The sequence below is a fragment of the Bufo gargarizans genome, chromosome 1 (genome assembly GCF_014858855.1).
Source record: "Bufo gargarizans isolate SCDJY-AF-19 chromosome 1, ASM1485885v1, whole genome shotgun sequence".
Classification (NCBI taxonomy): Eukaryota; Metazoa; Chordata; class Amphibia; order Anura; family Bufonidae; genus Bufo; species Bufo gargarizans.
The window spans coordinates 356,441,100-356,461,393 of NC_058080.1; the positions used below are offsets into that span (position 1 = coordinate 356,441,100).

At 44.3% G+C, this 20,294-nt stretch overlaps 1 protein-coding gene across 1 annotated transcript; it reads right to left on the bottom strand.

Annotated features, from left to right (window-relative positions):
- Positions 1–4,336: 4,336 nt before the first annotated feature.
- SF3A2 (splicing factor 3a subunit 2) lies at positions 4,337–20,293 on the bottom strand. The gene is made up of 9 exons (XM_044268962.1): positions 20,232–20,293; positions 15,921–16,083; positions 14,542–14,613; positions 13,803–13,849; positions 13,597–13,706; positions 13,472–13,521; positions 13,110–13,250; positions 7,232–7,300; positions 4,337–4,984 (listed from the first exon to the last, which is right to left on the bottom strand). Exons 2-9 carry the CDS (start codon positions 16,044–16,046, stop codon positions 4,427–4,429), a joined length of 1,173 nt encoding a protein of 390 aa, XP_044124897.1. The 5' UTR covers positions 16,047–16,083; positions 20,232–20,293; the 3' UTR covers positions 4,337–4,426.
- Between the last annotated feature and the right edge of the window lies 1 nt (position 20,294).

The following is a 20,294-nucleotide window of genomic DNA, read 5'->3' on the forward strand; positions in this document are numbered from 1 at the left end:
TTAATTTTTATTATTTTTTTACTAACTATTAGTGCCCTTAGGGACTAGAACCCTTGTCCTATTCACCCTGATAGATCTCTATCAGGGTGAATAGGACTTCACACACTCCCTGCTGCTCTGTGCACACAGCAGCATGGAGCTGACTATGGCAGCCAGTGCTTCAATAGCGTCCTGGCTGCCATGGTAACCGATCGGAGCCCTGCGATTACACTGCTGGGGCTCCGATCAGAACTGCCACCGCCACCAATGAAATTGCTTGGGTTGGTGGGAGGGGGACCCTGTGGCCACTGCCACCAATGATTAAAACTGAGGTTTGGGGGGGGGGGGGCACACTGGGCCACCAATGTCTAATACTGAGGTTGGGGGGGGGGAGGGGGGCACACTGCGACACCAATGTCTAATACTGGGGTTGAGGGGGCGCACTGCGCCACCAATGTCTAATACTGGGGTTGGGGTGGGGTGGGGTGGGGTGGGGTGGGGGCGCTGCACCATCAATGAAGATAACTCTCTTATTAATTCATATAAAGGAGGCGGGAGCTGGCTGCAGAATCACATAGCCGGCTCCCGACCTCTATGACAAGTAGCTGTGATCCGCGGATTAACTACCGCAGCTACTTGTCATAGTGGTCGGGAGCCAGCTATGTGATTCTGCAGCCAGCTCCCGCCTCCTTTATATGAACTAATGAGAGCGTTATCTTCATTGGTGGCGCGATCCTTGTTCCCCATACGTTATCATCGGCAAAATAGATGCCGATAACGTTCAAAATCCTGAATATCGGTAAAAAGATAATCAGTCGATCCCTAATACACATCCCTTGCGGGGGTCTCAGCTCTTTAGGACGTACCGTTCCTGAGACATTCCCCAAAAATGCATTGGCAAATAAAAACTTGGTCACATGATGTGTTAAAGGGGTGGGGTGCTGTAGAGGTCAATGTTATGGGGGATACTGTCGATATCTTTTAACGACATACACAAACATTAAATGAAATATACCTGTGCGAAGCCGGGTCCTTCTGCTAGTATTTTATAATGTCAGCCTTTGAATCCACTGAAATGTTTTCAGCAAGGTCTCAATCTTTTTATTCTTTATTGAACACAGGAGGAACAACCTTAACCTGTAGCCATGGGTGTGGTTCCATATTCTGGTCTAAACCAACTCGTATAGATATTTCCCAGCAAACATAAATGGTAATCAAGCAATTTACAAGAAACCTGGATTAAATACATGCTTCACCGAATCCAACCGTAAGATTCCAGGCTGCAATAAATACATTATTTTACAGATCTTTCTGTATGGTAGGCGGGAGATTTACCATTAGACATGCCAACCCAGAACTTACCCCACTCAATATCAGCTGGTGTTTTTTTTTTTATCAAGATATAGAACCAAGTAGGCCTTGAGCCTGACTGCATAAACTCCCCTTGGAGCACTGCAGCATGACTAGTGGGGTAAGAAAGGTGTACTCTTAGAGCCATAGCATAATTTCATGAAGCTGCTCATTCTTTTCATCGGGGCTAAGGCTAGTTTCACATATGCGACAAGAGATCCAGCAGGCTGCACACAGTGGTTTTTGTCCGGATGATTCTTGGCATATTTGTCGGGTGTGTGCCGGATCTCCACTGGACCTCATTATAGTCAATCCAGAAAACTCAGGCAGGTTGTTCTCTACAGGAAAAACCTGTCAGACCTCTTGCCGTGTAAGAGACAACCAACTGCTATAACGGTACAAACCACGGTGTGGGAACAATATAAGACATGCCAAAAATGTAAAGCCACGCATAAAGTATAAATACATTCTTTTTTACTTCATAGAAAAGAGAAGATCAAGAAAAAAAGAAAAAAGCAGTATGGACTCACAAAGTGAGCCCTCCCACCTAGACTGCAAGTACAGGGGGTCCCCAGGAGGAAGCTGGGCAAAACATACGTCGGGGGGGGGGGGGGGTCTGTACTCTACCATGCTCTTGGATATGACATTTATTGTATATGCAACCCTTTGTACATGTATGGCATAGCACTTTAGATGGTTTTTATTGCATATATAGTATTAAATGGTCCCACGATATGTTGGAACTGCTCTAATCAACTTACTATTCGTACTATTAATCGCCCACCTGGAACACCATTATAGATAGTGTGGTGATCCTTTGAGTTAAAGGGCCTTTCATTGGTCCAAACATTATGAACTAAGTATCCTGACATATACAGCAGCGCCCAGGGATCTCACTGCACTTACTATTATCCCTGGGCGCCGCTCCGTTCTCCCGTTATGTCCTCCGGTATGTTCGGGGACTTGGTTATAGTAGGCGGAGACTGCCCTTGTTCTGCTGGGCGTCTCCTCCTCCTAGGCTGTAGCGCTGGCCAATCGCAGCGCACAGCTCACAGCCTGGGAGAAAAAACGTCCCAGGCTGTGAGCTCTGCGATTGGCCAGCACTGCAGCCTAGGAGAAGGAGACGCCCAGCAGAAGAAGGGCAGTCTCCGCCTACTATAACCAAGTCCCCGAACATACTGGAGGACATAACAGCAAAACTGACCCATGCCCTTCATTCCGTGGGTCAGTACGATTACAATGATACCCCATATGTATAGGTTTTTTATGTCTAAATAGTGTAAAAATAATTTTAAACTTCCTGAGGAAATTTTTTTTTTTTATATCACCATATTCTGACCCCCATAACTTTTTTATTCTTACGTCTACTGAGCTGTTTAGGGTCTCATTTTTTTGTGGAACAATCTGTACTTTTCATTGAGTATGTGTGCCTTTTTTAATCACATTTTATAACTTTTTTTGGGTAAGAAGTAATGAAAAAATGGCCATTTTTACACTTTTTTCTGTTACGCCATTCGCCGTATTGGAATATTTTTTTTTCTATCTTAATAGTCGCGGTGATACCCATGATGTTTATATTTGTTATTTACCGTAGGTATTTATTTAATTATACGGAAAGGGGGGTGATTTAAACTTTTATATATTTTTTATGATCATTATGTGCCTTATAGATGAGCTTATTAAATTTATTTAAATTTGGTTTATCAGGAATTTATTATTAGCTTATATTGCTCACTTTTGCTCATTTCTTATCCTGGCCCTCCATCTGGTGGCCAAAATGAGAATAGCAGTTTGAATACTGTTAGCTTACTCAGTAAGGCCTCTTTCACATGGGCGTCATGGATTTGGGCCAGATAAGATTCGGGTGCGTTGCGGGAAAATGCACGATTTTTCCACGCAAGTGCAAAACATTTTAATGCGTTTTGCACGCACGAGAGAAAAATCGGCATGTTTGGTACCCAAACCCGAACTTCTTCACAGAAGTTCGGGTTTGGATTAGGTGTTGTGTAGATTGTATTAGTTTCCCTTAGGGAAGGGGTAACAAAAAATAAAATACAAAATAAAATATTTAACTAACCTTAATCCACTTGTTCGCGCAGCCCGGCTTCTCTTCTTTCTTCAGGACCTTTGATGACGTCACTGTGCTCATCACATGGCCCATCACCATGGTGATGGATCATGTGACGGACCATGTGATGAGCGTAGTAACGTCACCACAGGTCCTTTTCCTCCTGCACAGCAAAGAGGAGAAGAGAAGCCGTGCTGCGCGAACAAGTGGATTAAGGAGAGTTAACTTATTGTTTTAACCCCTTCAGCCCCATTTTAGTATGCATTCTGTATTAACCATGCTATTATTCCCCATCCCGATCGTCTCCTAGCATTCGTGCATGAAAATCGCACCGCACCCACACTTGCTTGCGATTTTCATACAGCCCCTGCCTGCGTTGCGTGAAAAACACACAAAATAGAGCATGCTGTGACTTTCAACGCACAGGTGATCCATGAAAATCACTGCTCATGTGCACAGCCCCATAGAAATGAATGGGTCCGGATTCAGTGCGGGGGCAATGCGTTCACCTCACACATTACATTCAGCACAACTACTTATGCCCGGATTTGACACACGGCACATAGGCAAGAAGCACGGAAGTGCAAGCTTCCATGTTTTTGCACATTTAGGTGCCATGATCGCACTTGATCAAGGCATCTGAAGTATTTAGTTATTGCGATCGGCATTATTGACCGTCACAGTAATTAGCCACAGGTCTCTGCTGTATGAAACAGCAGAGATCTGCTGGACATGACGCCCACTGCACGTGCGAGCAGGTGTCATGTTTACACGCTGGTAGCCTAAGGGTTAAAGAAACACATCTGTATTAGAATGTTGTGGTATGATGGACCTGACCACAGAAAGTATAAATAATGAGGTAATGGAATAGAAGGGTCTTCTCTGTGGGATAATCTTTCAATTCTAATTTATGTGAAAAATAAATGAAACTAGTCCCTGTTCTTTAAACCATCATCAATTTATTAAATGATCAAAAAACAAAATATCCTACAAAAAAATTCTGAAAAATAGTCAAGAACACATATAGACTCAATTTGTTGGAGGTGGTGGTGGGATATTTGTTGGTCCTTCACTTGGCAGAGGAGGCCTCATCATTGGGGGCATGGGTCCAGGTGGGAGAACCCCAGGTGCTGGAGGAGGCACACCTGGAGCTGGAGGAGGAGGGACTCCAGGGGTTGGTGGTGGAGGTACCCCTGGTGGAGGTATTCCTGGGGGAGGAATTCCTGGTGGAGGTACCCCAGGTGGAGGAACAGAAGGATTAGGTGGTGGCGGTGGTACACCAGGAGGTGGAACACCCGGAGGTGGTAAGGATGGAGGTGGCACAGGAGGCGGTACACCAGGAGGTGGCACTCCAGGAGTGGGAGGAAGTTGAGGTGGTGGCACTTGGGGAGCTGGTGCTCCAGGAGGTGGTATAGGAGGTAATGGCATTCCACCTGGAGGTGGAGGAGGCATGTTTTCTGGAAGGGGTGGTCGAGGTGGCATTCCATTCAACAGAGGTGGCGGGGGCCGTTTAACACCAGGAGGTGCAGGGGCTATGCTGGCTACAGGTGGCGGTTTCTCCATCTTAAAGTGAAACTGTAAGAAGAACTGAAAATACAAAATAAGACAATTGACATCTTGCATTTGGAAACAAAGTATTAAAATAAAACTAAGAAGAGGGTAACACCATTCTGGAATGTGTATAAAAATTAATTAACACAAAGTAACACTGTATGGGACAAAATATTCCTTGCATTCCAGTCCTATCAGTTTGTTTTGATTCACAACTAGAATCTTCTTGGCAAGGTAAGATGACCGATAGCTTACATGAACGATAGCTCAAGTCTGTACTATATTATACTACCATTAAAGCATTTGTACCAAGATTACAATGTATGCCCTATCTGCAGGGGTCTAACTGTTCTGAACTCTGCTATTTCCAGCAATCCTGCAGAGAATGAAATGAGTTGTGGCACACATGCTATACCACTGCTCCTTTCATTTGGGGGGACATTGGTACCCTTCATTCCGAGAGCTGGCTGGTACCCGCAATTATATCGAGAATGGAACTCCCGGAAGCGATGGGGGGGGCACACTGCACATGTAAAGATGCCCTCCATTCACTTCTCATTTCTATGGGGCCGACAAAAATAGCCGAGCGGTGGCCGGTCATGCGCTGTGTGCTCCCATTCACTTCTATTGGAGAGTGCTTGGTTGTTGTCGGATCGGAGTCCTCTCCAGCCACCACTTTGCGGGGCTCCGTTCTCAATATAGGTGCGGGTCCCAGCGGTGGGACCCGTGACTATCAGACAATGGGGGCATGTCCTATCGATATGATTTTTGTCTCAGATGAGGCAACCCCCTTTAAAGCTTTGTATAATAGTAACTTGAGCTTGGGCCACTCTAATGATATTATAATATGAAATTAACCAGCACAGAATGCCAGACCTAAAATGACAATGTGGTACATTTAAGGGCACTTTACACGGAACGCTCGTTAGCAATTATCTGGCAGTGTAAATGTAAGGTTCGTTCATCGGGTAATAAGATTGTTCGTGCATACACAAAAATAGTCGTTTAGCAATGGAATTAGCGACCTCTCCTCCCCATACTGTGGAGGAGATCATTCCATGTAGCAAAAAATTTGTAAAATGCAATCATAAAAACAGGTGTACATTTAAACCACCTATTGGTTGACTTACTTTGCACTGCTGAGCCATACTTACTGTGCTTGTTTAGTGGGGTGCAGATAATTATGGCCACATTTCATGAATAGGTTGAAAACTAGATGCACATCATGTGCCAGAAACACACCATTTTTTTGTATTAAAATGGAAATTCAACTTAAAGAGGTATTCCAATTCTTAAAAGTCATCCCTTATCCACAAAATAGGGAATAACTATTAGATTGCTGGGACCTCCACCGATCACAAGAACGGGGGCCCCATACCCTCAGCAGCCCCCCTGAGATAAACAGAGCAACTGGTCAGGCATGGACCCCTGCCAATCAGCTGTTTGAGACAGTAGCGCTGCGGTCTTCTCGCTGTTTACTGCAGGCCCAGTGACGTCACGACTAGTATCCAATGGCCTGGGCAAAGCTGAGCTCCATTCAAGTGAACAGAGCTTAGCCCCACGTGACTGGGCCAGCGGTAAACAGAGAAGGCCGTAGTGCTACTGCCAGCGCCGCTGCCTTCTCAAACAGCTGATCGGCAGGGGTCCTGGGTGTCAGACCCCTGCTGATCAGATGATGATAATCTATCCAGAGGATAGATCAGTTTAAAAAAAAATAAAAAAAATGCAGCAACCCTTTAAACGCTGTAGGCACCAAACACACCCAGACAGAAAGGCCTCATGCACACGACCGTGCCGGTTTTTTTGCAGTCCGCAAAAAACGGAAGCCGCCCGTGTGCCTTCCGCAATTTGCGGAATGGAACGGGCGGCCGTCAATATAATGCCTATTCTTGTCAGCAAAGCACGGACAAGAATAGGACATGTTCTAGTTTTTTTTTGCGGGGCCACGGAACGGAGCAACGGATGCGGACAGCACACGGAGTGCTGTCCGCATCTTTTGCAGCCCCATTGAAGTGAATGGGTCCGCATGAGAGCCGCAAAAACGGCGGCTCGGATGGGGACCCAAACAACGATTGTGTGCATGAGGCCAAAGGCATATTAATATCTGGGTCATGTGCAGATTTTTATTGCACTTACTGCAGGAGTGCTACTGGGACTCTGATCTCTCACATAGCAATTTATTTATATGAAGGAACTGCTACTGTAGAGTGTATCTAGGTTCCTTCCTGCATGTGTACAGCTATACAGTGAGGTTAGCTGCAGATATTAGATAAACCCTGTTACCTGTTTAGTTTCTCTGTTCCAATGTGTCCAGAATTTTCCTTCCACTTTATCAATCTCCCTGCTCGGAACCTAAACACAGACAATGTTATAAAGGTCGCCTTTTATAGTTCATTAAAGTGGTTGATACATGACCAAATGTAAAAAATTAAAATCAGACTTCATATAGCACATGACAATCTCTTACTAACAAAGCTAGAACCAGCCCTGTACCTTACATGGATCCAGAGATCTCTCCATTCATTGCTCTGCTAGATTTATATCAAGTTGACAGCTCACCGGGAATGTCTTTTCTGCTGCAGCTAAAGGGGTGTGTCCATGCTCTCCCTATCACAGCTCAGGAGGCGGACACTGGGCATGTGCGGGCTTCTCAGGGAGGTCAAATAAATAAGGGCTCATTCAGACTGCTGTATGGACAAATGCGGATCAGTTTTTTTGCGGACAGTTCAGCATGTCTGCAAAAAAACAGATTGCATTCCGTTTTTTCGCTGATTTGCTTCAATAGGGCCATGTCCTGATTTTCACTGACAAGTATAGGACATGTTATATTTTTTTTGATTAGCTGTGCAATGGAAGAAAAGGGCCCCATAAAAAATGAATGGGACAACATCTAATCAGCAAAAAAAAATAAAAAAAAAAAAAAAAACAGATCCTCATTTTTGCAGACAGTTTACGGCTGTCTGAATGAGCCCTAAGGAAAAAAGCAAACAGGTGGCGCTATACAGATACATTTTATTGAGTAACTCAGTGGCTATGCTAAATTTTGAATTACATACAAATTAAATTACGTGCGTGGCTGGTGTGCGCGGTGTGATGTCAGGGTGCAGGGATATACCAGCATCAGAGATGGGCACAGGACTGTTGACACTTGCCTTCCCCCACAGGCATCAGTAGGTTGACATGTAAGGTCACCAGCAGCCTGAGACAGCAGTAACCAGGCAGCAGAGGAGATATCTGGTTAGGCTACGCCCCCTCCACTCCTTAGCCGACAGGGATTTAAAAAATGAAGGTAAAAATCTACTTCTGTCAGATGCAGGGGTAGGAGGGAGAGTGACATTCTCCCTGCATCTCACACTCCGACAATACAATGCTGCTGTCTTAGAGTGAGCTGTTCGAGAGGACACACCCCCGATCCAGTAAAGGCCACTGTTAAGGGGGAGGGCCCCTGTGGAGGTCACGGTCAAGGGGGTGGTATGCTGCAAAGGTCAAAGTTAAGGGGGTGGGCTGCTGCAAAGGTCAAAGTTAAGGGGGTGGGCTGCTGCAAAGGTCCAATTTTAAGGGATGGGGCACTGTAGAGGGGGCCAGTGTTAAGGGGCGGTGTGCTGTAGATGTCACTGTTATAGTGGATAGTGTTGACATCTTTTAACAGCACACACAAACATTAAATGAAATAGATTAAATATACCCGAGCGAAGCTGGGTCCTTCAGCTAGTATTTATATATGTCTATCATTCAGCAGCATTTACATAGCCTTCAACATGAAAATAAATCAAATAACAAAGCTATATAGTCCCCTCTTATTCTATGCTATCTTAAGATTCGGGAGAATAGGAGACCTGACAGATGAAATTCAGATCAATGAGGGGGGAGAATGATGTCAATGAAAGTCAGGCAGAGATGGTTTATTACCATCCACACCTTCCCAACCACGGTATATAAGGCAATTATGGAGCACTGTGTATAAAGATCTGGAACCTGCATCATACGGGTAGCTGCAGAAGCTACTGGGTCTCAGCTCATCCAGATCAGCTCTGCAATGAGGGCCTAGAAGCCTATTCCTTCTGTTACTGGGCTGTCCCATCTGGACAGTTATGGAATAAATGTCCGATAGGTGCATGTCCCATATCTCTGGAATGTGCTCCTATCACGAGAACAGGACCTCATACCAATTAGTCATGGATGGAGAGGTGTTCCGTAATTTTTCAATTAAAAAATGTTTCTAAAAAAAAAAAAAAAAGTTTTTTTTTCACATGTCCAGACAAAAAAATAATAATTAAACAAAACACACAAATAAAGATGACATAAAAATTGAACATTGCATATCACAGAAAATAGGTTGCAACAATTATCTGAATTTTATTATGGAAAAAACCTGCATATGCAAAAAAAAAAAAGGTTAAACTAAACAGGTCCAAAAACCACCAGCTACAGTTTTAGCATTCAGTCATATGGCTATGTGCAAAACCAGGGAAATTAACCTGTTGCGGACACATGACGTCCCGGTACTTAAAGGGAGTCTTTCACCATTACAGACCACTCAGATCAGGTTCTCCATTACTTTCCCCAGATTACTATGGTACCTTTCATATGGGAGTCCATCGCCGATTTGCTCCAAAAAATACTTTTATACCATATGGTAATTAGGTTCTGAAGGTGCCCAGGGGCGGCGTTCATGTGGCCGGTGCCCAGGCCCCTCTGCGCTTTGCTTACCAAACCCGTTTCACCCCTCTGGCCCGCCCTTGTTTAATCTGATTACCTCCCCCTCTCCGTGCGAAAGTCCCTGTTCCTCTGCCCATAATGGTCTATGCAGTGCGCACGGGCCAGGAATGTGTGGCGCGGCGAGGACGCGGGATTTCAGACAGAGAGGAGGAGGTAATCAGATTAAACAAGGGCGGGCCAGAGGGGTGAAAGAGGAGGGGTTTGGTAAGCAAAGCGCTAAGGGGCCTGTGCACCAGCCGCATGAACGCAGCCCCTGAAGGTGCTTCAGAATCTAATTACCATATGGTATAAAAGTGTTTTTTTTGGAGCAAATCGGCGATGGACTCCAATATGGAAGGTACCATAGTAATCTGGGGAAAGTAATGGAGAACCTGATCTGAGTGGTCGGTAATGGTGGCGGCGGGAGGTGATCGGAACAAGGTGCCTGCTCAAATCATTGAGCAGGCACCCGGGGATAATGCGCGGGGGGTGGGAATCCTAAGACCCCCCCCCCCCCCCCGTGTCGGCGATCGCAGCAAACCACAGGTCAATTCAGACCTGCGGTTTGCGGCTTTTACAGGTTGCGGCGGTTCCATTGGGTCCCCATGTGGCTGTAGGGAGGACCCGATGGCATGGAAGGCAGCGCGATGCCTTCCGGTGACGAGCTTGTGAGATCCAGCCCCCTGGATCTCACAGGCCGGAAGCTGTCTGAGTAACACACACTGTATTACTCATACAGCTAATGCATTCCAATACATAAGTATTGGAATGCATTGTAAAGGGGATTAGACCCCCAAAAGTTGGTCACAAAATGGGACAAAAAGTTTCAAAAACCAAACCGTAATTTTCCCCAAATAAAAGTAAAAAATAATTGGTAGGAAGTATACATATTAGGTATCGCCGCGTCCATATCGACTAGCTCTATAAACATATCACATGACCTAACCCTTTAGATGAACACCGTAAAAAATAAAAACTGTAAAAAGCCATTTTTGGTCACCTTACATCACAAAAAGCGATCAAAAAGTCATATGCACCCCAAAATAGTGCCAATCAAACCATCATCTCATCCCGCAAAAATAATACCCTACCCAAGATAATCGCCTAAAAACTGAAAAAACTATGGCTCTCAGACTATAGAGACACTAAAACATGATATTTTTGTTTAAAAAATGAAATTGTGTAAAACTTACATAAATAAAAAAAATTATACATATTAGGTATCGCCGTGTCTGTGACAACCTGGTCTATAAAAATACCACATGATCTAACCTGTCAGATAAATGTTGTAAATAACAAAAAATAAAAAAGGTGCCACAACAGCTATTTCTGGTTACCTTGCCTCACAAAAAGTGCAATATAGAGCAACCAAAAATCATATGTACCCTAAACTAGTACCAACAAAACTGCCACCCTATCCCGTAGTTTCCACTTTTTTGGAGTTACTGCTCCCCCGCTCCCCACTACTACTATGGCAACCAGGACTTTAATAGCGTCCTGGCTGCCATAGTAACACTGATCGCATTTTGAAGACTGATCCATCTTCAAATGCTTTCAGTTCACTCGCGTTTTTCCGGATCCGGCGTGTAATTCCGGCAAATGGAGTACACGACGGATCCGGACAATGCAAGTGTGAAAGAGCCCTAAGCCTCACAAAGTGACTTCAGACCTGAACTGGTCCTTAAAGGGATTCTGTCACCCCCCCTAACCCAAAATCGGATTTTAAAGCAGTCATGCAGCACAGCTTACCTTGAATAGGCTGTGCTCTTCTATCTTGTAATCCGTCCAGTAGTTTATGAGAAAATCGACTTTTATGATTATGCAAATTAGCCCTGAAGGTGTCAGATGCTCGCTCTTCCCTCAGTCAGCCTGCTGGGCACCTTCAGGGACGTCACTGGGCTCGGCGCATGCCCAGTGACGAGGATGAAGCTCCTGCCCTCAGTCTCCTGCAGATCGCACTGGCGCAGCCCTCAGTGGGTACTGCGCCTGCGCGAGAGTTCGTTCGGCCGTGAGGGAGGGGGAGGGATGAGAGGCTGTGGGAGGTTAGCCAGTAACGCCCCTCTTACAGTGCCCAGCCCGCCTTCCTTCCGACTGCCTAACCTCCCACAGCCTCTCATCCCTCTCCTCCCCCTCCCTCACGGCCGAACGAACTCTCGCGCAGGCGCAGTACCCACTGAGGGCTGCGCCAGTGCGATCTGCAGGAGACTGAGGGCAGGAGCTTCATCCTCGTCACTGGGCATGCGCCGAGCCCAGTGACGTCCCTGAAGGTGCCCAGCAGGCTGACTGAGGGAAGAGCGAGCATCGGACACCTTCAGGGCTAATTTGCATAATCATAAAAGTCGATTTTCTCAAACTACTGGACGGATTACAAGATAGAAGAGCACAGCCTATTCAAGGTAAGCTGTGCTGCATGACTGCTTTAAAATCCGATTTTGGGTTAGGGGGGGTGACAGAATCCCTTTAAAAAGTTGGTTTTTATAACTTTTTTTTAATAGAAATTTCAAGATTTGCTTCTAAACTTCTAAGCCTTGTAACGTCCCCCAAAAATAAAATGTCATTCCCAAAACGATCTTAACATGAAGTAGACATATGGGGAATGTAAAGTAATAACTATTTTTGTAGGTATTACTATGTATTTTAGAAGTAGAGAAATTGAAACTTAAAATATTTAGACTCCATTTTACCAGTGTCATGAAGTACAATATGTGACAAAACAACAATCTCAGAATGACCTGGATAAGCCTCTTTCCAGATTGTTTGATGTGGTCAACACCACTGGTGCTAAAGCATCTGCTCCTTTTGTCTCAATTTTTGCAATATGAGAATAGTGTTCAGCATAAAAGGGCAATAAAGTCAAGCTGAAAAGACCATCCTGTTTTTACTTGAAGCGCGACTTGAGTAGTTCTAAGGCCTGTTTCACATCTGCGTTAGGTAGATCTGCCAGGCTTTTCCAGCTAGAAACAGCCTGCTGGGTCGGTCACTGCACGCAGTGGTATTTGTCCAGTCGAGTCTCAGCATAATTGCTAGGTTGCAGTTGAGTCGTTGTTTCCCATTACAGTGAATGGGACCAGACAAAATTCTGGCAGTGACCGAACCAGCAGGCTGTTACCGGCTGAAACAGCCTGCCGAATCTGCTTGAACGCCTAAAGTGTGTGCAGGGCTGTGAAAAAGGCACACAACGCAGATCCATCATTAAAATATAATGACAGGTCTGGTGGGCTAATATACTAAACAGGGCACAAAATATATGTTGTGTGGTGTAAATAACAGCTGAGAAGGAATAACAGTGGACTGACAGTTATGAGTAACTCACGAGCATAGTACTCCTCTGTCCTCTTCCCAATGACTACTGATGTACACGTTTGTATCCTTATACCTAAGAGTCCACTGCATTCTGAGATATTAGTTGGTACCATCCTATGTATCTCTAACTTGATTAATAGCAAAATAAATAAATACAAACCTTAAATGCAATGGTTTCATAGGGTTCTGCTGCCATTAGAAGGTATTGCCAACGCCTATCTGGGGGTTCAATTCTCTGCTCATAAGCGGACATAAATCGGTGTCTAGGCATGATGCTCTCTGCTATCTCTGGATAGTCAATCTGCAAAAGATAATGACAGAATATAAGTTTCATGGAATATTTTCCATTTTTTTTTCTAGCCTATGTTGGAATGGCCAACAATATTAGATAGGATGTGGTACACTCCTCCTGTACACCAGAATTACTCGGGTACCACGATACAAAATTATACATCTGTTGTCCACTTCCAACATTCTGGAGCAAATCTGTTGATAAATTCTGCCCATTGTAAGAGCTGGTACCTGGAAGAGCAGAGACTGCTGGCCACTTTCTGAGTCCCTTTGCTTTGTCACTGGAAGTTAAAAACACAAGAAATTAGGAAACACTTAATGAATGCAAATGGTCAAACAGGATTCCAATCTCATACCTTTATAACCAGGTCGTCCAATCTTCACAAACTTTTTTACTTCAACTTTAACCTTTTCAGGGGCTGGTTGTGCAGGGGCTTCTTTAGCTTCTTTTGCTGCCCGTCGAGCCCTACATATAACAAGAAAGTGAGCCAAAAAATCCCACAATCATACTCAGACTTCGTCCAATCAGACTTATCTCACAGAAAACAAACAAGTAACTTACAAATTGGTCTGATGCTTTTTTCCTTGTGTATGTGCCAGATAACTTCCCTAAAGAGGAATTAAAGACATATTTATCCAAGTGTCTTAGGGTGCACTGTGTTTGCATATGATTCGGTCATGTATGAGTTCCTGCATCAATGTCTATCCACATCTGGCAATCCAAGAAGCCACGGGATTGACTACAAGCATGACAAATACATACAGTAGTTTTTTGTTTTTTTTGGGGGGGGGGGGTTGGGTGTACAGGGACCTTAAGGTTCCTTTCAGACGAGCGAGTGTCTCGCAACGCAACAAGGCACCCATCCTATTCTTCCAGCACTGCTGGGGTCACATAGCATCATAGATCAATATACTGCTATGTAACCCTTACAGTTCTGGAATGTATTGGATAACACTGACAGCATTCTATCAGTGTCATCTAATACATTCCAGAACTGTAAGGGTTACATAACCTCATAAATCAATATAATGCTATGGGACCCCAGCAGTGCTGGAAGTTCAGGACGGGTGCTGCTCTGCGAGTCCGCAGTGAGACGCTCGCTCGTCTGATAGTCATTCCTCTGTTTGTACTGGGAACAGCAGATCTACAAGCTAAGATACTGAAACATGTAAAATACTGGCTGAGAAATGGTAGAAATACAGAAAGCATTGAAATAAAGGAAACATTATAGTAAAACAAACACCAGGTTGGGACGTCTGCAGGACGTTTTCACAGATCAAAAATGGTTTATGGGTCTTACCTCATTATTGTGCAGAGTAAGACACAGCTTGCATTCATATGAACCCAAGTGATTCTTCATAAAATAGGGATCCTATGAGACATGTGAGGAGTATAGTAAGACAACAGATACTGTACAGATCAGGAAACAGTCTATGAGACACACGGCATCATCCCACACTAATTCCTCGACATTATTTTTTCTTATTCCGATTTGGGGAAAAAGATAAATCTCGTAATAAATGCCAAGCATGCACCTTTGTATTTTTCCATAAGAGAGTGAGTCTCAGGAGACACACTGCCCCTGCTTACATATGTCCACATGTTTGACATCCAAACTTTGTCCGTCTCCTGTTGTTTCTGTGTCTTCAGTGATTGGGACTGCATTGATATATGCACATAAAGCTCTTTTTAGGTCCGTTTCAGATGAGCAAGTTGTCTGCAGAAAACACTGTTTGGGGCATGATTTCCCATCCTGAACTATGCTCCTGTAACAGAACCACGTAGCATCATAATGGTTTATAATGCTGTGTGTCCCTGCCCAACATTGGCTGTGATAAATAGTACTGACATAATGCCGTCAGTACAATTTACTACTGCTGATGCTAGGCAGGGACAAAACAGCATCATTATAATGAGGTTCCATTACAGAATTCAGGCCAGGAAATCACACTCCCACATTGAGCATGTTTCCCACCTCATTGGTCTGAAACTGGCCTTAGAGAGGATTGTGTAAAAGCTGGGCACATGGACATCTGTATGAAAAAATATCTACAGATATATTATTAAATTAATTTGGGTATAATTTTGGGCCTAGTTCTAATCTGCCCCAACTACTAGGGCCCTCCGCTTACCATGAGAATGAGGGCCTATGTTCTGCTGTTTGAATGGAGCAGCGGACACGCTTCTGAGGTTGCCAAGGATATCTGTGCAGGTGTGCTCAGCTATCTACAGGAGTCCTATAGATCTGAGTGGTGGACATGCATGTGGCTGCCACTCAATTCAACACGGCCTCCTTTATCACCAGTGGGGGCCCCAGAAGTCAGGCCACCACCAATCAGACACTATTCCCCTATTCTGTGGATAGGAGATATGTTGTAATGGGACAACCCCTTTATATTATACAATTATTACTCAATGTAATGTTTTCACTCGGATTATTGCATGGATCTCTTGCACAATTCCAGTCATAAGCATAAAATGTGCACAAGATTTGTTAAGATTCTAAAACAAGAGTCAAATCTGACCAATTATGAAAAGAGCACAATGCTCCTGTGTCTTACCAGCTAATAAAACAAGGTATGGCATTGTTCAAACACTGCTTACAGTTTTGTTACATTTGCTAGCATAACAGGCCACCCGGCCCATTGCCTCCCATATCGTGCATATTTCTTGTCACACCTTGTTGATATCAATTGTCTCCAATGCCAGCTGCCTGAGACGTTCCCTTCTATCTCTGTTACTCTCGGATGCAGAGGCAACTCCTCCGCTGCCAGTCTTCCCACCAGCTCTATGTTGGAAATCCATGGTTGGCGGGTCTTTGGGGACACGCTAAGAAAGAAACCTGAATGACAAAAGATGACACTTGTTTTAAATTAATCAGAAGTTCCTCACTGAATATTAAATCTTTATAAAGTACAGTTCTAAAAGTCACTCTGGAACATGAGACTGCATTGCACATTATTTCTGTGTTCAGTATATTGGCAGCCACTAGCAATACCAGGTTTGTGGTGTTCAGCTCGTTTAAAGGGCCAGGGCATTCACGAAAACGGTGCAGGCTCTGTGCTGCTTATATGTCCATCCATTTACAGTTTTGGTATGCATATTTTGCAGACTGCCAGTGGACCCATTCATTTGTGTACTATCCACGTGGCCATTTCACAAATTATAAAACATGTCCTATTCTTATTCTTGTCTATTTTGTGGACAAGAATAACCTTATCTACGGATGGAATGCATGCCGCTGGTATCCATATTTTGTGAAGCCGCAGTTTGTAGACTGCAAAATAAATAGTCATGTGCATGAGACCAAAGTCTTTTGCAGGGACAGACTTGTCTAGCTGTATACCAAATATCTGTTGGCCTATCTTCATTTTTACACCAGAAATGTGCACAAAATGGTGCATACTATGCCCAGCCCCCTTTCCCACAAAGCACCGCCCCCTCCAACTAAGCCACATGCCCTTGTCGAGCATGTTGCCAGGAAGTGCAGAAACCCTAGATGCACCAAATTGCGCCACTTTTTAGGTTACTTTAACACTAGCGTTTTTCTTTTCCGTCATTGAGTTCCGTCACAGGGGCTCAATCCCGGAAAAGAACTGATCAGTTTTATCCTAATGCATTCTGAATGGAGAGTAATCCGTTCAGGATGCATCAGGATGTCTTCAGTTCAGTCTTTTTGCCTTTGCATTGAAATGTATTAGTACCGGATCCGGCATTAAGTGTCCCGGCAAAATGGATCAGGTTTTCTGGTCTGTACATGTGCAGACCTTTAGAAATGCAAAAATAAAAATTATAAATACTGTATCCGCTTTTCTGGATGACACCGGAGTAACAGATCCGGTATTTCTGACAAATGCCATCCATTTGCATCAGGATTGCCGGACCGGCGACTGAACTGCCTGCCGGAATCCTCTGCCGCAAGTGTGAAAGTACCCTTAGATTTCTGGCCAACATGCTGTATTTAGATCATGATTTCACTTATTTTAGGAAAAATACTGTTCATCCCTACCCGGCTGTATGCAAAAAAGTAACTGTCCCCTTAGCTACTAAATCAACCAACCAGTTACCCAAACTATGGGCTGAAAATCTGCCAACAAGAATTCATAGAAACACTCATTAGCCATTATCCGGTGGTGTAAGGCTAGGTCTACACGACGACAATAAGCCGCGCGACAGATAGGGCACAACTACACTGCAACATTTGTCTCACAACAATTTTTATAATGGTAGTCTATGGTGTCGCAATACAACATGCTGCGACAGTCGCAGAAAAATCCATCTCAAATAGATTTTTTTGCGACTATCGCAGTGTGACACCATAGACTATCATTATAATAATTGTCGTCCGACATTGGTGCGACCAAATGTCGTCGTGTAGACCTAGCCTAAAGGTGCTGGCGATTACCCAATGTATGAGTGGAACACTCGTCTGTTAGATAATTGGATTGTTTGTGCGGACACCTTAAGGGTCCATTCACACATCTGCAACCGTTTTGCGGTCTGCACATAGCCAGCACTATAATAGAAATGCCTTTTCTTTTCCGAGGATGCGGACAAGAATAGGACATGTTCTATTTTTTTGGGCGGGGCCGCGGAACGGAAGTGTGCTGTCCACATGTTTTCTTGATAATGAATGGGTCCACACCCATTCCACAAAATTGCAGAACGGACGCGGACCCATTTTGCAGACGTGTGAATGGACTCCAATCGTCATTTGCCAGCAGCAGATTGTGCTGTCTAACAATCGCCTGCTGATGTGTCCCATCTAAAGGGACCTTTAGTTTCACTAGTCGCACACAGGTATGACTGCTGCCAGAGCTGCTGAATTTACACATCACTTAAAGTGGACCTAAACCTTCACTTTATTAAAACTATAGTGAATGCCTAAAAATAATCATTTCTACTGTACTTTATTTTTTTTACTTTTTCCTGTGAAACAGGCAGCTAAAGTTCAGGACAGTGAAAACTGACATCTTTCATGGACGTTTATTTCACTGATGCCTTTCTGAGAAACGGACATTAAAAATGGACCCATTCAATGGTATGGGGACAGTCGGTCAGTGAAAAACGAACAAGATAGACCATGTTCTATTTTTTTATGTCCGTTTTTCACGGACAGTCAAAAAAATTGCCGTGTGAATAACCCCATAGACTATTATTGCTCTTAAAACAGACTTGTGATGGCCGTCGTGTGCATGTAGCCTAGTACCTAATGTTTTTTTTATTGTTTACATATTTTTATATGCAAAATTAGGAAAGGGGGGCAATTTAAAAAAAAAAAAAAAAAAAAAAAAAAAATTATATATATATATATATATATATATATATATATATATATATATATATATATATATATATATATATATATATATATTCACCCTAATAGAGCTCTATTAGGGTGAATAGGACTTTACACTGTCCTTGTGCATTGTGCACACAGAAGCAGGGAGCTTACCATGGCAGCCATGGATGACTTTAGTAGGGTCCTGGCTGCCATGGTAACGGATCGGAGCCCCTCAATATCACCGATCGGAAGCTGCCAGCAATGAAAATACTTAGGATGGGGGGCCTGTGGTCACTGCACCACCAATGATTATAATTTACCAGTGAATACAAATTATGTGGCGGTAATGGTGGGGAACAGCGATCCAGCCAAACCCCATCATTTTACTCCTCAGGTGTGCCACCTGAGGGGTAATTGACGGGTTCCGGCTGCCCAACTAACTCCCGTACAGCAGGAGTAGATGTGCTATATCAGGCTGTAGCAGAGCTGGCACAAGCAGGAGAGCAGTGTGAGCTTCTGCCCTGCACTCGCTCCAACCTGCCAAGGGCTCACACAAGACATTGCTCCTCTAGCCGCTCTGCTAAATTCTATGCCCAGACTTCTGGCATAATATTCTGTGGACTGAGGAATCAAAGCTGAAACTTTTTAGAAGCGATGAATTGCATCTGGTGTAAAGCTAACACCTATTCCACCGTAAGAACATGGCGGTGGTAGTGTGATGTTTTGGGGCTGCTTTGCTTCTGAAGGACCTGGACTTCTTATCAAAACTCGAAACCTGAAAGAGAAGGTCTGCCCATTGGTTCAGGACCTAAAGCTCAAGCGCAGTTGGTTTATGCAGCAGGATGATGATCTGAAGCACACATGCAACTCCGCCTCAGGCTCAAAAGAAACAAAATGAAGGTTTTAGACCTGAATCCCATGGAGACAGTAAAACAGTTGTACAAAGAGTCCCCACAGTGGTGTAAAACACTAATCACAAGCTCTCAAAGGCCACACTTGGCAGCAACAACTGCAATCACCCACTTTTAAGGGGGGCAAATACTTTTTCACATGGGTGGTATAGCTTTCAACAACTCTTTATCCTTAATAAATGGAACAAACATTTCAAGGAATTCAACACACCGTGCACATCAGAATACTGGCTCCAAAAAGTCACAAAATAGGGGTTCGCAACTTTTTGGGCTCATTTGCAGACACTTTTTGTGACAGTTTGTACTTTTACACCACTCACTCTAGTTTTGAAAAGTGGGATAAAGGGATTGGGGATCAACCCATGCTGGAGGTTATCTGCGTCCTCCATTCACTTATACTGGGGACAGACCGCGCATGCGCTAGTTTCCATGGTGGAAGCCAGAACCCTCCATCATGTTCCCAGCGCTGGCACGCTGGTCAGGGGACCTGGGTATAAACATGTATTATTCAGATTACACATTAGTAATGCTTATTACTAGATGCACGCAGGTACTGTTACTAGCGCATGTGCAACTAGTAATATGAACTGCCCAACCCCATTCACAAAGAACCAGCTTCAATGGGAACTCTGATTCACTGCACGACCCCTGGCTGCAATGAGAGGGCCACAGACATGAGGGTCCAACCCTACCAGAAATGGATGCCCCGGGCATGGCTGCTTCATCACCAACAGCCACATGTGTGCAGACATTGAAAAGCCACGGACGACACACAGAACCCCGCTAACCCCTCACCTCTTTCTGCTCCCCGCTTTCTTCGCTCCCCCGGAAGTGCGTCTCAACTAGCCGGATATGCCG

Excerpts from the sequence above, each read along its gene's own strand:
- SF3A2 (XM_044268962.1), bottom strand. The coding sequence starts at position 16,046 with ATGGATTTCCAACATAGAGCTGGTGGGAAGACTGGCAGCGGAGGAGTT. Across the intron at positions 7,301-13,109 it reads ATGAAACCATTGCATTTAAG|GTTCCGAGCAGGGAGATTGA; the intron begins GTTTGTATTTAT and ends GTCTGTGTTTAG. Across the intron at positions 4,985-7,231 it reads GGAACAGAGAAACTAAACAG|TTCTTCTTACAGTTTCACTT; the intron begins GTAACAGGGTTT and ends TTGTATTTTCAG.